The sequence below is a fragment of the Cetorhinus maximus genome, chromosome 2, assembly GCF_964194155.1.
Source record: "Cetorhinus maximus chromosome 2, sCetMax3.hap1.1, whole genome shotgun sequence".
In the NCBI taxonomy this organism is placed as follows: domain Eukaryota; kingdom Metazoa; phylum Chordata; class Chondrichthyes; order Lamniformes; family Cetorhinidae; genus Cetorhinus; species Cetorhinus maximus.
In genome coordinates, this window is record NC_135880.1 from 166,564,420 (window position 1) to 166,579,985 (window position 15,566).

General features: G+C 42.5%; 1 protein-coding gene across 1 annotated transcript; it reads right to left on the minus strand.

Annotated features, from left to right (window-relative positions):
* Positions 1-462: 462 nt before the first annotated feature.
* Positions 463-10,952, minus strand: LOC144691475 (plasminogen receptor (KT)-like). Its single transcript, XM_078559589.1, has 5 exons — positions 10,897-10,952; positions 9,355-9,457; positions 8,039-8,169; positions 3,977-4,086; positions 463-741 (listed from the first exon to the last, which is right to left on the minus strand). The coding sequence occupies exons 1-5, from the start codon at positions 10,950-10,952 to the stop codon at positions 620-622; spliced, it is 522 nt and encodes a 173-aa protein (XP_078415715.1). The 3' UTR covers positions 463-619.
* Between the last annotated feature and the right edge of the window lie 4,614 nt (positions 10,953-15,566).

The following is a 15,566-nucleotide window of genomic DNA, read 5'->3' on the forward strand; positions in this document are numbered from 1 at the left end:
GTCAGGCTCACTGATTCCAGAGACAGAGTGCAGGCAGCCACAGGGGCTGGCGAGGGCCGAGGCAGGCCGGTTGGAAGGCTCACCTCAGTTCTCTGGGACTACTTCCCAGTTAATTTAGAAATTGTTAGGTCCTCTAACCCTCATACCTGCCCCTGCTCCCCCCATACCCGCCATGCCAACTCATGTTCCCCGCCCACCCTGCACCACCCTCCCGCCCCCCCCGATGGCCCCTCTTTTTTAAAGGTCTGCGGAGTCTTGCCAATTCTGTGAAAATCCGGACCAATGTTACAATGCATATCACTAAAAGCGTTGCCACAGGTTTTCTGCAATTTTGCACTGAACTGGGAGCTGCTCAAACTTTTTTTCAACAGATGAAATGTTAGCGCTGTACTGCTTGGTGCACTTCTGGCTACTGCAGGGTGAAACAAGAAGTTGAACTAATGCAAAAAGAAAAGACAGCTCCAGGGTATTTGGTGCTTTATTCAATTTTGGATAATTTATTGAAGGCAACAACTACACAACATTTGATTAAAAAGATGGATAATCAGCTGCTACTAATACATTTTCCCCTTTGATCTGTGACCGACATCTTCAGCCTCACAGCTTTCATGCTTATAGCTTATATTTGACTGAAAAATATACTCCGGGCCCTCCTGGCTTTCTCGATACTTTCGAAGGTTGGCACTCCCTTTGGCATGTCAAGTAGGCTTCGCTCTGTATCAATTATGTTCTCCGCCTCATCTGGAAGATAAAATGAAACCCAATAACCATCCATTTAACTGTCAAGTGTGTATTATCGAATAGCTGAAAATATTAAGTGCACACTTGTATGTCAGGAAACTGATGCTAAATGTGAAAGTCCACACACTGCCTTTTTTGATAACTTATGCAGTGTTCCCTACTTATATAGAATATGATGCGAATATAACATCAAGGTTATTTCTGTATGCCCAGGGACGACACTATATTTTTTTAATAAGGCATAAGTCAGTCAATGCAAAATACTGAGGATTCATTATTATATCTTTAAGGCAAAACCCCTAACTATATCTGGCTGAAAAGCAAACCAACTGCAGAAAACTGCTGGGCACGATGCGAGTGGCAGATCTTAAAATTGGGAGTTGACATTGACTGATAAAAATGAAAGAAGTGGGTCTGAATAAGTTAAAGTATGTTTTTAGTAGAAGAGGAAAAGACAACATGCACTGAGCAATAGAATGCCATCAGGGGCCCTTATAAGGCCAAAACTGTGCTAAGAGCTGTGCTAAAAATTAAGGCCTTGTAATGACTCAATGGAGTAGACAGGATTCAACAAGAAACAGATAAACTTTATTACAGAGAGCTTTTCAGGTGCTGCATGCTCGATCAGGACTCTCATCAGGAAGCCCCATCCCCTGGATTGCCCGCATTTAGGGCTCATTAATCAGAGCCTCCCAGAAAATCACGTGACCCCTGGTAGGCAGCAGGAGAGGCTATACCTTCAGTGACTACAGACCTTAATGAACTTTCTCTTCACAGAAATTCTAAAGTAGTAATGGGACAGGAACAGGAACAGGTTATTCAGCCTATTCATGGCGTGTGTGAATAGAGTCAAATGAATTACAACTTGTTCTCTGGAACCACGTTTACATCTTTGTTGGTTTTGTTTCCTTCGTTGGCATTTTTCAAAACGAGGAGAATTTTAAATCTAGATTTTTAGAGGTGATCAATTTTTTTCAAATGGAATGACTGCAAGTGCTTAAATCTAACTGACCTTGTGAGATGTAAAATATCTTGTTCCCACTTTATCTTGTGGGACAAGTGGAGTCCCACAGGGGTCTGTGCTGGGGCCTCAACTTTTTATAATTTATAATCAATGACTTAGATGAGGGGAGTGAAGGGATGGTAGCTAAATTTACAGATGACACAAAAATATGTAGGAAAGTATGTTGTGAAGAGGACATAAGGAGGTTGCAGGGAGATATAGATAGTGAGTAGCAAAACTCTGGAAGCTGGAGTATAATGTAGGAAAATATGATGTTGTTCACTTTGGCAGGAAGAATAAAAAAGCAGTGTTGCTTAAACAGATAACAGCTGCAGAATTCCGAAGTGCAGATGGATCTAAGCGTTCTAGTGCATGAGTCACGAAAAGTTAGTATGCAAGTACAGCAAGAAAATAAGAAGCCTAATGGAATGCTATCCTTTATCATGAGAGGAATTGAACATAAAAGTAAGGATAAAAGCAAAATACTGCGGATGCTGGAAATCTGAAACAAAAACAGAAAATGCTGGAAAAACCCAGCAGGTCTAACAGCATCGGTGGAGAGAAAAACAGAGTGAACGTTTTGAGTCCATGTGACAAGAAGAGTCATACGGACTCGAAACTTTAACTCTGTTTTTCTCTCCACACATGCTGGTAGACCTGCTGAGCTTTTCCAGCATTTTCTGTTTTATAAAAGTAAGGATGTTATGCTTCAGTTATACAGGGCATTGATGAGACCACATCTCGAATACTGTGTGCAGTTTTGGTCTCCTTATTTAAGGAAGGATGTAAATGCGTTGGAGGCTGTTTAGAGGGGGGTTTCTTAGATTGATACCTGGAATGAGTGGGTTGTCTCATGAGGAAAAGTTAGACAAACTGGGCTTGTTTCCATTGGTATTTAGAAGAGTGAGGGGTGACTTGATTGAAGTATATAAGGTCCTGAACTGTATTGACAAGGTGAACGTGGAAAGGATGTTTCCTCTAGTGGGTGAGTCCAGAACTAGGGGCCACTGTTTTAAAATTAGAAGTCGCCCTTTTAGGACAGAGATGAGGAGAATTTTTTCTCTCAGAGGTTTGTGCGACTTTGGAACTCCCTGCCTCAGAAGGCGGTAGTTGAGGGGTCATTGAATATTTTTAAGGCAGAGATAGATTATTCTTAGGCAAGGGAATCAAAGGTTATCGGGGGTAGATGGGAACATGGAATTCAAGACACAAACAGATCAGCCCTGATCTTATTGAATGGTTGAGCAGGCTTGAGGGGCTGGAAAGCCTACTTCTGCTCCTATTTTGTATGTTGTATGTATGTTCATGTGGGAATGCAGTAATTTCAGATTTTAAACATAATCAAAGTCAGTATTCACCACCTCACCCATTTTATATTTTAGCCCATTCTTCAGCAAAAATTAAGCTGTTGCTTGCATTGTTAACCACATCTGGGTGTCTTTGTACAGTAGGCACATACCATTCATCTAACAGCCTTGTTCTACCACTGATTTAGATCTGAATCTTCACTCCATGTCCCCATTTTGGTTCCATAACCCTTAATAGCCAAACCTAACAAAAATATATTAAGCACAGTTTTTACATTTTAACTGACCTGCAGCCTTAATGGCTTTTGGGGGAATGGGTTCCAGGTTTCCACTACACTTAGTGTGAAGAAGTGCCTCATGACATCAGCCTTGAAACGCCTAGCTCTAATTTTAAAGTGGAAACAGTTTCACTCTATCAACATTTGATTAGAGAATACCAAAAAACTATGTGCATCGACATCAATCTAGACTGACGTTAGTGTTGCATGGAGTCAGTTATGTTTATATGTGTGCATATATGTATATAAACAGACACACAATAATCCAGCCTAAATAATCCTACCTTTTTACATAGCGAGTGGTTAGAATATGGAATGCACCGCATGAGAGTGTAGCGGAGGCAAATTCAATCATGGCTTTCAAAAGGGAATTGGATAATTATCTGAAGAGAAAAATTTGTCGGGCTACGAGAAAACGTGATGGAATTGGACTGGCTGAGAGCTAGCACGGACATGACGGGCTGATTGGCCTTCTGTGCTGTAACCATTCTATGCTACTCTTCTCAGAAGTTGCTCTTGAATTGGGCTAAAATTATGAGAGCAAGTTTAGTCAAAAGTCCATGATCACTTTTTGAATGCCAAGTGCAGATAACTCCCTCCCTTGACTAATCCTATAAAGTCACAGATGTACTCTTGCTGTATCTTACCTTTCATTCTTATCATTAATGTTCCGTATGCCAGATCAAATTGATAGGCAAGAATGAAGCTTAGTGGAACGATAGGAAACAGAAATACCGGTGCCCTCCTCTTCATGGCTCTGCACAGAAAATAGCCAAGGTCAAATTTAAATTGCTGAAATTTGTAGTAAGAAACACTTGTTTCGTGGAACTTAATATCGTGCTCCTCTAGCATTACTAACTGTGATTAAATATATTCCTGGAGGTTTCATCCCATGACTTGCCACCCATGCTCCAGCCATTATTCAGCCAACACATCCATCCTTGTGATGCACTGCACTCTGACACCAACTGGAAAGCAAAAAGGCTCATTGCCCAATTGGATGATGCTTAGCTGTCAGCCAAACAGTCTTTGTACCCCCATTTTCCACATCTTTAACTGGTAAAGAGGAATGTTGAAAGAAAATGCCAAAATAAACCCTCAACACATTTTCGATGTCCCGATGATTTTTCTCCAGGGTTGCACACAGCAGCACTCTGGAGATTCATCTCCAGTCCTGGAAACTCCAGGTCAGTCCTGGAAACTCCAGGTCAATCCTGGAGTGTTGGCAACCCAACTTTCCTCCTGGCCCCAAAATCTAAACACAGGCGCACTGGTGGGCTCTGATTCAGCTGGACTGCCTAGTGCTGTCCTAAAGTGGCAAGCAGAAGCCCAGTTTATTTGGGCCAACTACCAGCTGCCTCAGGTGCATGCACTAACTGCGTTGCAATAGACCCAGGGACCACTGCAGCAGCCCCAGTAATGATGGGAATTGGGTGCTAAATCATTTCACTGGGCAGGAGGCCTTAAAAATCTATCCATTCAAGAATTACAAAGTGCTTACAACACAGAACAAGGCCATACATCCCCACAGGTCCCTGCCAATGTCTATGCACCACATGAGCCTCCCTTCATCACTCTTCACCTAACCACATCAATGTATCCTTCTATTCCTTTCCCGCTTCTGTGCTTATCGAGCTTCCCTTTAAATACATCAAAAATATTTGCCTCAACTACTCCTTGCGGTCGTGAGTTACTATTTTAACATCCATTACTGTCCTCGAAGTGACCAATGCAAGCTATAGGAGATCGGAAAATGTTTAAAATATTAATAATATTAAACACTACTGTCCTAAATTGCATATGGAAAATTGTGCTGGATTTCAGTGAATCTGGGCTGGACCTGCTGATGCTCTACAGGGCTGAATTCACCAGAATTTTGTGGATCAACTCAACTTTAAGACCATTGGCATATCCCCAGTGTAAGTCTTGTGCCGGGATGCTTGGAAACTAGAGTGTGGTCTTTACGAAGTCAGTCTGGCTAAAAACTGCAGATGTAGCCCAGGGAAGCAGTTGGCAAGTAGGAATGTGTCTAGCTGACTGTGTCCACTGCCGGGTTGCTGGTTGCTGTACAATTTTGTCTGACACAGGCAACTGAACATGGATGTTGCACACAGGAATGAAAGAAGACCTCACTTAGTTAGTTTTAATGAAAATGATCTCTAAACCCTCAAGGAGACTGAACAGAGGAAAAACACATTTGCGCTGTTTCTGCGGGGTGAATGTGTAAAAACTGTTTCTTGTACCATGTGGGTGGAGGTGGCACCGAGTACAACTCTCTACCAGATTTCCTCTTACCCTCTTCTCTAAGGAGAACAGTCCCAGATTCTCCAACCTACCCACGTAGCTGAAATTTCTCATCCCTGGAACCTTTCTCGTAAATCTTTTCTGCACCTTCTCTAATGCCTTCACATCCTTCCTAAAGTGTGATGCCCAGAACTTGACACAGTGCTCCAGTTGAGGCTAATCCAGCATATTGTACTGGTTTATCATAACTTCCTTGCTTTTATACTCTATGTCCCTACTTAAAAAGCTTAGAATCCCATGTGCTTTATTAACTGCTCTCTCAATCTGCCTAATGATTTTACCTTCACTGATTTGTGCACATATACCCCCAAATCCCTCTGCTCTTGCACCCCTTTTAGAATTGCATCCTTTGTTTTATATTGTTTCTCCTCATCCTTCCGACCAAAATGAATCACTTCACACTTCCCCCTTCCTGTATCTGTAAGCTCCTCAACCCTCTGAGATCCCTCCATTCCTCTAACTCTGGTTTCCTGTGCATTGCATATTGTCATCACTCCAACATTGGTGCCTGCGTGTTTAGAGTCTAGGCTCTCAGCTGCGGAATTCTGTCCCTGAACCTCTCCTCCTGTCCACCACTCTCCCTTCCTTTAAGACACTTCTTAAAATTTACCTCTTGAGAAAGTTTTTTCCCACCTGTCCTAATATATCCTTACTTGGCTCAGTGCCAAATCTCATTTGACAACATGCCTGTGAAGCACCACATTAAAGGCGCTTTATAAATGCAAGTCATTGTTATTGTGATCACAGAGGTAAACACTGTCAAATAGAAGTGTAATCAGTTGTGTTCTGATGTCATTTGCAGTAATTACTCAGGAGTGCTTTGAGTGACAGTCATTCTAGTTATTCATTTTTGGATTCCGCTATTACTTCACCTCTGATTATGAGATTTAAGTGAAAATAAGAGGCAATCCATAATGTTCTTTGCCTGCTTTCACCTTATAGCTTAAATATCTTAACATGAGGAGACATACTACTTGTTATAGGGGACAATTAAAGAGTTGCAATCATGGTTTCTTAAAAAATCATGCTGGACCAAATCTTCCACTCTATATATCGTAGAGATGCAAACATTGGGACTCTACAGAAGGCCTGACACGTGAACCTACGTGGGAATTGTCAGGGAGGTTTCATTTTCTGATGGACAGTTCACCTGCTGCCAGGAACCTCCGCAAATGTCTCGGACTCTGAGTTAGAGTCGGGGACTTTGGACAGTTCCGTGATACTTACCTGGGTAGTTACCCAGGAAATGTTAAACAGATTAAAACCTAGTCTAACATCTGGGTAACTACAAACCTGATCCCCACATCACGTCCCCCCCATTCCTTCCACATCACGTTCCCCCCCTTCCAACCCCCGACCCCTGACTACCCCCCGATCCAGCCACACTCCTGACCATCCGACTAACCCCCCCGACCAACTGCGACTATTTCTAGATTACCCACCCTGTCTACGCCCCTGACCACCCCCCCAACCAGAGCTAACTAACCCCAAAGCAGACCTGACCTTCACGACTACCACCTCTGACCACCCGACTAGCTTCCTGGCCTAACCCGCATTCTCCCCCTGACCACCTGACTACAACTCCCGACCCGACTAGCCTCCTGACCCAACCCGACAACCTCCTGACCAGATCTGACTACTTCCCCGACCACCTGACTACTACCCCTGACCCAACTACCCTCCCGACCACCCAACTACCCTCCTGACCCGACCCAAATGCGCCCCCCCGACCCTGACCTGATTACCCCCACCGAACCTGTCTACCCCTCCCGACCACCTGACCGCACTCCCGGACACTTGACTAACCACCCCCGACCTGACCCCTCACGACTACCCCTCAACCTGCCCTGATTACCCCCACCAACCTGACTACCTACTTACCCATCTACCACCTTACCCCGCTACCCATTCAGCATTTACCCACCTGCCCACCCCAGCCGCATATCCATTCAATCACTCATCCAGACACCCATTCGCTAACATTCAGACTGGACACTTAAACTCACCATGCGCAGCTAGTGCTGTAAAAAGGGGCATGTCCTGTCTTCCACCAACTCTGCTTCACTCTGATGGAGTTCCATGAGGGACGCTATGCTGCGCATTTCTGTGAAAGCTAGGATCGGGAGACCGTGATAGAAATGCTCAGCAGCCTCAAGTTGGGGGAATTGTCAAATGCAGCAGCAATCCGGCCACTATTTGCATTCTGAAATTCTGGCGAATATTGGTACTTTACAACCTTATCCTTGTGCCCATTTTAGTTGGAGCATTAACAATATGGCATAGTCCAGAGATCTCTGAGTTAGCTATGTGTAAAAGATGCTTAATCAGGCAATCATTTTGTGCAATAAAAAGTTGCTGTAATGATAAAGCAGTCAATGACCATAAAACAAAAATGAAATACTTACCCTAATGTTAAACCAATAGCTGTAAGTCCAAAAAAACTTCCAAAGTACTTTATAAATTCACGGGACCATGCGATCTGCATTGCCACTTGTCTCTGTCTCATTTCATCTTGCATCAGAATCTGCCTCTGCAGCTGTAAAAGGCGACACAAGCAATATGTTAATCAGAAAACAAATTGCAAACTGCTCTCCCAAATCCTAAAAAAAATGTTTTCTTTCCCCAATAAAACTAAGTAGCTAGCCTTGAAGTTAATGTTGTGTTTAGGGATATGTTATTTATCGGTTACTCAAAATGACATTAGGAAGCACACGAGGAGCATAAAAACCAGCAAATACCAGTTGGTCCGAATGGTCGGTTTTTGTGTTGTAAGTGTAATGTGAAATTATACAGGTACAATAAATATCAACACACTCCTGAGGATCACATGTCTATAAATCTGAAAGAAAATCTCACTGAATAAGATCAAATAGTGTCATCATTGAAGAAAATGTAAGTTATTGGTGAATAGCAACAGGAAAAAAAAACATGCCAGTTAAGTCAGTAGATGTAGAACATGTCAGAAATCTGGTGACAAACAACAAAACTCTTATCATCTTCGAGATTCCCTGGCATTTCTTTGCCGATCACTGAAGGACCTGATGAGGTTGAAACCATTGTCTTCAGTGGGGCCAGTGGCCTATATCAACTTATAGGCTCAGGTGGAGTAACATCCCACCATCTCTGTGGGTGAATACCGAATGAAACAATGAGACCCAAAAGAGGGGCGTACATATAAATGATTTTTCTGGTCAACGTTTATTGTCAATTATATTAATTTGGATCTTCAAATCGTGCTTGCCTCTCAATTACAAGACATTCCAATCTTTTTTAAGCTAATCCTCCTGCTAATTGTACAAAGTATATAAGCTGCACTCTGACTCAGGGGATAGTACAACAGGAAGTCTGAAGAGTTGGTGGCGGGCGCAGGGGTGTGGGGGCAGGGGTTCGAAACTTTATTCAGTGCCACCTGTCAGCATTCACCTTCATAGAATGTTGAAACCTAGGGGGCTACGGACCAAGAGCTGGAAGGTAGCATTCCTCTGGATAACTCCTTCGGTCAACAGGGACATGATGAGCTAAATGGCCTCCTCCTGCACCATAAATGTTTTTATGTTTCTGAGAATTGGTAAGTGCAACTGGGAATTGCCAACTTAAACGGCGTTCAGGCTGCAAGGCCAATTGAATGGCCAATGCACCGTCCCATAAAATGACAGCAGCTGGTGAGCATCCACGTTACCTCATTTTATGGAGGAGTGCCAAATGCAAGTGGAGAACTCACCCACAGACGGACAGCAAAATGTGAGGGGTCATCACTCAGCAACTCCTTGAGGACAAGACTAGCAGGAGCTTGGGACAGCTCTGACCCATAGCTGGTGTACGATCTGCCACAAGCAAAATAAAGAGAAGAAAATAGCTTGTTTATGGGTAAAGATATATGTTTATGGAGTGTGCTTGTTTGTTAATGTGTACCAAAGCCCATACTGGCGGAACTATGCTGTTGTACGTTCCCACTGAAAGAATCATCTTTAAACATTGCCAGACTTCTTTTTTGAACTGAAAAAGATTGGCATCTGTATGTTAAAGCTTTTCTCACCACTAGCTTCCAATCTCTCTCTATTTCTCTCGATGACCATCTTTCTTGTAATGCTTTATGTTATCTATACCAATATGGTCACCACCACCCTTCAACATTGCAGATAGTATTCTGAGCCACACAAAAGCCTGCTCCCCCTAAAACCCTCTTCCTCACCAAACTGCACATCCCACATCCTATTGAATTACCTTAAGGATACCTATTTTTGATTCCAACTCCCTCTACCGCCTCATCTATCCTATTATTTCTGCAATCATCTCCAGCTACATGGCTGGCTGACCTTGTAGTCCTCCGACATCAAATTGCAACTTGTTACGCACTCCCTCTCCTCCACCAATGATGGCCACTCATCTTGGCACGATGCGTGCACATTCTGGTATTCTCTCCCCTGCCAGTTCTGCCTTAAGACTGAACTTCCTGCCTTTAAAAATCTCCTTAAACTGTTCCCTTCGACCAAGTCTCTTTAATCACTACAATTGTTGATTTAGTGTATCCCAGAAGCAAGGGACAAGAAAACAGTGCTCAAAAATTGTCAGAAGTACAAAATCTTACAGTTATGTGTGGCTCCTCGTGTGCAATAAAGTGTCTCTGAGCATGTTACAATAGGGAGAAATAGGATACAGTGGACACCAAGTGTAGCAAAAGGGAAAATATGGATTGGTTAGGATGAGAAACCAAATATACACTTGGAGAATAAAGTTTTGAGATTTTCAAAAGCAAGGAGTAAAGTGTCAACTGTGTAGGAAGTTACAGAAGACAGAGGTATAGTAGCTGAACAAGCGGTTGTCAACGGTAGAATGGAAAAGTAAATGGGTGAAAGGAAGATCAGTATTCGAGTCGAGGATTTGCACTGTTACATATACAAATGGCATTATGAACACAGGGCTATTGAAGCTACGGAGGAATCTAAAAACGAGTGTAAAAATGTAAAATTGGGCACACTAGGGGACAGGAAGCAAGTGGAGCTTGGAGAGGACACTGATGACGGGATGTAATATGGCTGTGCCGTTTTTAATGAATTGAAGTTTATGCTTGTGGGAGGTTAAAATGGGGAGACCAGAAAGGAGGATGGGCATTGGGTAAGTCGAGCCTTGATTTGGTGAAGACACGGACAAGGGTTTCGGCAGTGAAAGGGATGAGATGAAGCAGAGGCAGGCAATGTAATGCAGCAGCAGAAAAAAAGCCAGTTACTGCACTCAGAATGGAAGAAGGTGTCAAAGCATGTACCTCTGTTGGCTTAAGGTGAAAGCCAAGAAGGTTAATGGAATTGAGGCCAGTTGCATGGTTAGCTGTGTGAAAGAATCACTTCAGTTTTGCTAACATTTAACTGGGGGAAGTTTTGACTCACTCACTCTAATATCAGACAGGTAGTTTGAGAATGTGGCAACAACTCTTAGGCCATAGTGATACAGGTGGCATCTGACCACGGGTTTTTGGACAATGCCACTAAAGATCATTTGTGGATAGTGAAGATCCAGGGGCCCAGGATGAACAACTGAGTACAAAAAGAGGTGACCATATAAGTAAAGAAACCATTGGCACTAAAGCAGTGCATTTGTTGATACAGATACCTGCAGAACCTATAGAAAGTGAGAGTGAGAGAGAGCAGTGCTCTAGCCATAAACTTTGGAGGATAGATGTAGAAGAAACTGGAATGGTCAAAAGTGTTGATAGTGGCAGGAGACCCAAGAGGGAGTCACTGTCATGCAGTATGTGATGTGTAATTTTGACTGGAACAGTCTTAGGATGGCAGAGAATTCACAGGGGGAGATAGTGAGAAAAGTAGATTGGAAGAGCTCGAATAAAGAGAGGTGAGAGTGCCATTTTGAGGCAACAATATGGTTGAGAATCTTGGAGAGGAAGAGAAGGTGCTCCCTTCCTTTAGAGCTTCCTGAATAATTCAAAACTTGAAGGAATGCGACTCCACACTTGTAATAGTTACTTTTTGATGGCCAACAGGTTGATTGGCAGTCATTGCAACTTATCATCTCATTTAATGGGTACTCATGTTTCTAATGGCTAGACCTAACTTTCTATGGCAAGTTTAATGGGCAAATACAGAAAGTTCCCATAACAATATGAGGAGGCTAAGGGTAAGATGCAATATTTGTGAAGCTCACTGCGAATGCAAATCAAATGTCATTTTTTGAATACTCACATTACAAGAATACTTGAGATAATGGTAAATACTTGATATTAAGAATCCAGTGAAACTTTTTTCCTTTGAATGATGTTATTACTACTGCAGAAAGTGTAATCTAAATTTAATTGCCATGGAAAATTCCACCCTGTTCAAATTTCAAGTTTAAATACCAGGAGGGGACAAACTGCTGGGCTATGAGGAGAGAGCAGGATAATGGGATGAACTGGATTGCTCTTTCAAAGAGCTGGCACAGACACAATGGGCCAAATGGCCTCCTTCTGTATCATCCTATGATTCTTTGAAATTCTGTTGAACTGACAGTCACCTACACTCAATTTTGTAGACTAATAATTAAAAGAAAAACAATACCAGGTGCTCAATGCTGAAAATTACCGTTGCTCTTACTTTATGTTAAGTCACACAAGAATGGCTCTGTTTAATTCCCATTCATGGAGTCATTTATGGCATAATTTCCTTGTCTCCATAATTAACTGAGACAATTATAACAGACCAGACTCGACTTAATAAAATATTAAAATAATTAGGTCTAATTTTATTCATTTTGTTAGCACAGCACATGTGTAAACTACAAAGTAACTATTCATATAGCCTATTAAGTATCCTTTAGTTGTAACTAATTTTAGAAGACATTCAAAAGCAAGCTTGGAGTAGAAGATGTTTGAAACAGAAAGCAGATCAATTTACTGATCTGTAATCTCAATTTCATTTGTGTGCAGATGCAAGCGTGAATGGAACCACAGCATGAACCTAGCTGCCAGCATGAGAAGTCTGCTCCAAGCACACCTCATAGCAACTCTCGTTTCATTTTCAATTTGTTCATGGGGTTTGGGCATTGTTGCCAAGGCCAACATTAATTGCCCATCGCCATTTGCTATCTTGAACCACTGTAGTCCTTGTGGTGTGTGTGCATCCGCAGTGCTGTTAGGTACGGAGTTCCAGGATTTTGACCCAGGAACAATAAAGGAATGATGATGCATTTCTGTGCTGATGTGCTGATACATTTCTTTTTTTAAAATTCATTCATGGGATGTGGGCTTCGCTGGCTAGCCCAACATTTATTGCCCATCCCTAATTACCCTCGAGAAGGTGGTGGTGAGCTGCCTTCTTGAATCGCTGCAGTCCCTGTGGTGTATACACCCACAGTGCTGTTAGAGAGGGAGTTCCAGGATTTTGACCCAGCGACAGTGAAGGAATGGCGATATATTTCCAAGTCAAGATGGTGAATGGCTTGAAGGGGAACTTGTAGGTGGTGGTATTCCCATGTATCTGCTGCCCATGTCCTTCTAGGTATTAGCAGTTGTGTGTTTTGAAGGTGCTGCCTGAGGAGCATTGATGAGTTTCTGCAGTGCATCTTGTAGATGGTACACACTGCTGCCACTGTGCGTTGGTGGTGGAAGGAGTGAATGTTTGTAGATGGGGTGCCAATCAAGCGGGCTGCTTTGTCCTGGATGGTGTCAAGCTTCTTGAGTGTTGTTGGAGCTGAACTCATCCAGGCAAGCAGAGACAATTCCATCACACTCCTGACTTGTGCCTTGTAGATGGTGGACAGGCTTTCACGTCATAGCCTTAGAGTTAGCAGAGAGAAGAGACTGTTTTTCATGCCAGGCTAGCTTCAACTTTAAGGCTTGGAAGTGCAGTGTGATATTAGGTTTCATTTAAAACTATTGAAGAAAGTTTCCAGCCCATCTATTCTAATTTAAAACTAATACATTTAATAATTTAGGAGAACTATATCACAATAAGATGAACATCAAGTGATGCAGTGGTAATGTCACTGGACTAGTAATCCAGAAGCCCAGGTGAATGCTCTGTAAACATGAGTTCAAATCCCACAATGGCTGCTGGAGGAAATCCGGAATATAAAGTTGGTCTTAGTAATGGTAATAATAACAGTAATAACAACTTTCATTGATTGTTGTTTAAAAACCCATCTGGTTCCCTAATGCCCTTTAGGGAAAGAAATCTGCCATCCTTACCTGGTCTGCCTGCATGTGACTCCAGACCCAATGTGGTTGGCACTTAACTGCCCTCTGAAATAGCCTAGCCAGCCACTCAGTTCAATGGCAATTAGGGATGGGTAACAAATGTTTGACTTGCCAGAGACGCCCACATCCCATGAAAGAATAAATTTTAAAAATCATTAAGGGCAACCTTGTAAGAACTCATGTTCTTCCCTAAAGAGGCTGGAGGTGGTCTCTGAATCTTTCCTGCTCATTATTTTTGTAGTGCCTCAAGGATCTATCCCGGCTCCCTCCTGTTCCTCGTCTACATGCGACTGCATCTGAAAACATATCTGGGTTTCACGGCAACACTGATGACACTGAGATCTAACTCAGCGCCACCTCTCTTGACCGCTCCACCACCTTTGTGTTGTCAGGCTGCTTGCCATCATCATGATGAGCAAGAGTTCTTTCAGTTTAACAATGCGAAGACTGGAGCCATTCGGCCCCTGTCACAAACTCTGTTCCCTTGCCACCAATTTTGGAAAGGCAACTAAATAGGGAAAATCACAAACACTTGATATAAAATAGGGCAGAAATGCCACCAGTGGGAGCTAGAAAAAGTATTGAATTGCTTTCCAGTAACACACATAGATTAGTGATGTACAAAACAAGCTTCTAGATACAGTTAGACGAAGGGATATTTAACTTTAACACGAAAACCTCAGATTATACAGTGCAGCGATCTTTACTAATTGATTCTTATAACCGGATAGCACATATCAAAAGGTCAAGGCTACAAATCATTCATGTAATATTGTGTTCCTTGCTGCTCTTGCTACAATATGCAAACAAGAGTTAAGATAATGGAATCAAAATGCCACCTTTGAAAAATTAATATTCAGAAAGGAAACAACAAAATCGGGGACAAATTCAGCTGATGACTTTTAGAGCACATTGCGTTGATTACTGGCTGAAGAGTACTGTATTCAGGAGAGAAATGTCATGGAAGGCTCTAACATTTTCTAAATACTGTAGTCCACAGACTCCAATGTATTACTTTGAAGTTCAGTCAAAAAGGAAGCAAAATATCACAGAGGGCATGGTCCCCATGGCTTTGGGTAGCAAAGAGCACAAACCCATAAAATTATACCGTTACAAGCCAAATTTTACATACATTTATACATATTGGCAACAGGGAGTTTACCAGTGATCTGTATTGGTTGTTACGTTGTTTTAGCTAGTTAAACTCCAGCCGTGCCTCTATGCACACTTGGAAGTCTCTAAGCTGTGGCTCTGCCAATGTGCATCCAAGGAAACTGGACTTGAGTCAATGGGCACATCCAGACAGGCCAGAGAATGCAAATAAAACCTCGACCTGCATAGGCTTTTCAGTAGCTTGATTTTGAGACTCTAAGGTGCCACACATCCAAATGCCCCAAACCACTCGCTTCTGCTTGGTGCTCAGTGTCTCGGCCCAGATTAGCTACTCACCATTGGAAGAAGCTTGGACTGTAATGTCAGCTGAGTTGAGGACTAGCAGCTTAACCTTACAACTGGTAGCTCATATGTGTTAACACACTGTACAACCAGGCAGCATTACTGAGCAATATTTTTGGCTTGAAAATGAAAACAAGTGATTTTGGTGTATGTTTCTTTGATTATGCATTTCAGATTACTGTGTTTTAACAGGGTACTTATTAATAGTCATTTGGTAGTACAGAACTTGAGTATTTCTGAAACAAGAGACATGTTGAAGCTGTTCATGTTGCGTTCATCGGGACACTTTGCAA

Bases quoted from the DNA above. Each gene is read 5' to 3' on its own strand.
- LOC144691475 (XM_078559589.1), bottom strand. From the start codon at position 10,952: ATGCAACTGGCCTCAATTCCATTAACCTTCTTGGCTTTCACCTTAAGC. The intron at 4,087-8,038 runs GTAAGTATTTCA...TTTTCTGTGCAG, and splicing joins GCTATTGGTTTAACATTAGG to AGCCATGAAGAGGAGGGCAC. The intron at 742-3,976 runs GTAAGATACAGC...TTTATCTTCCAG, and splicing joins ATTAATGATAAGAATGAAAG to ATGAGGCGGAGAACATAATT.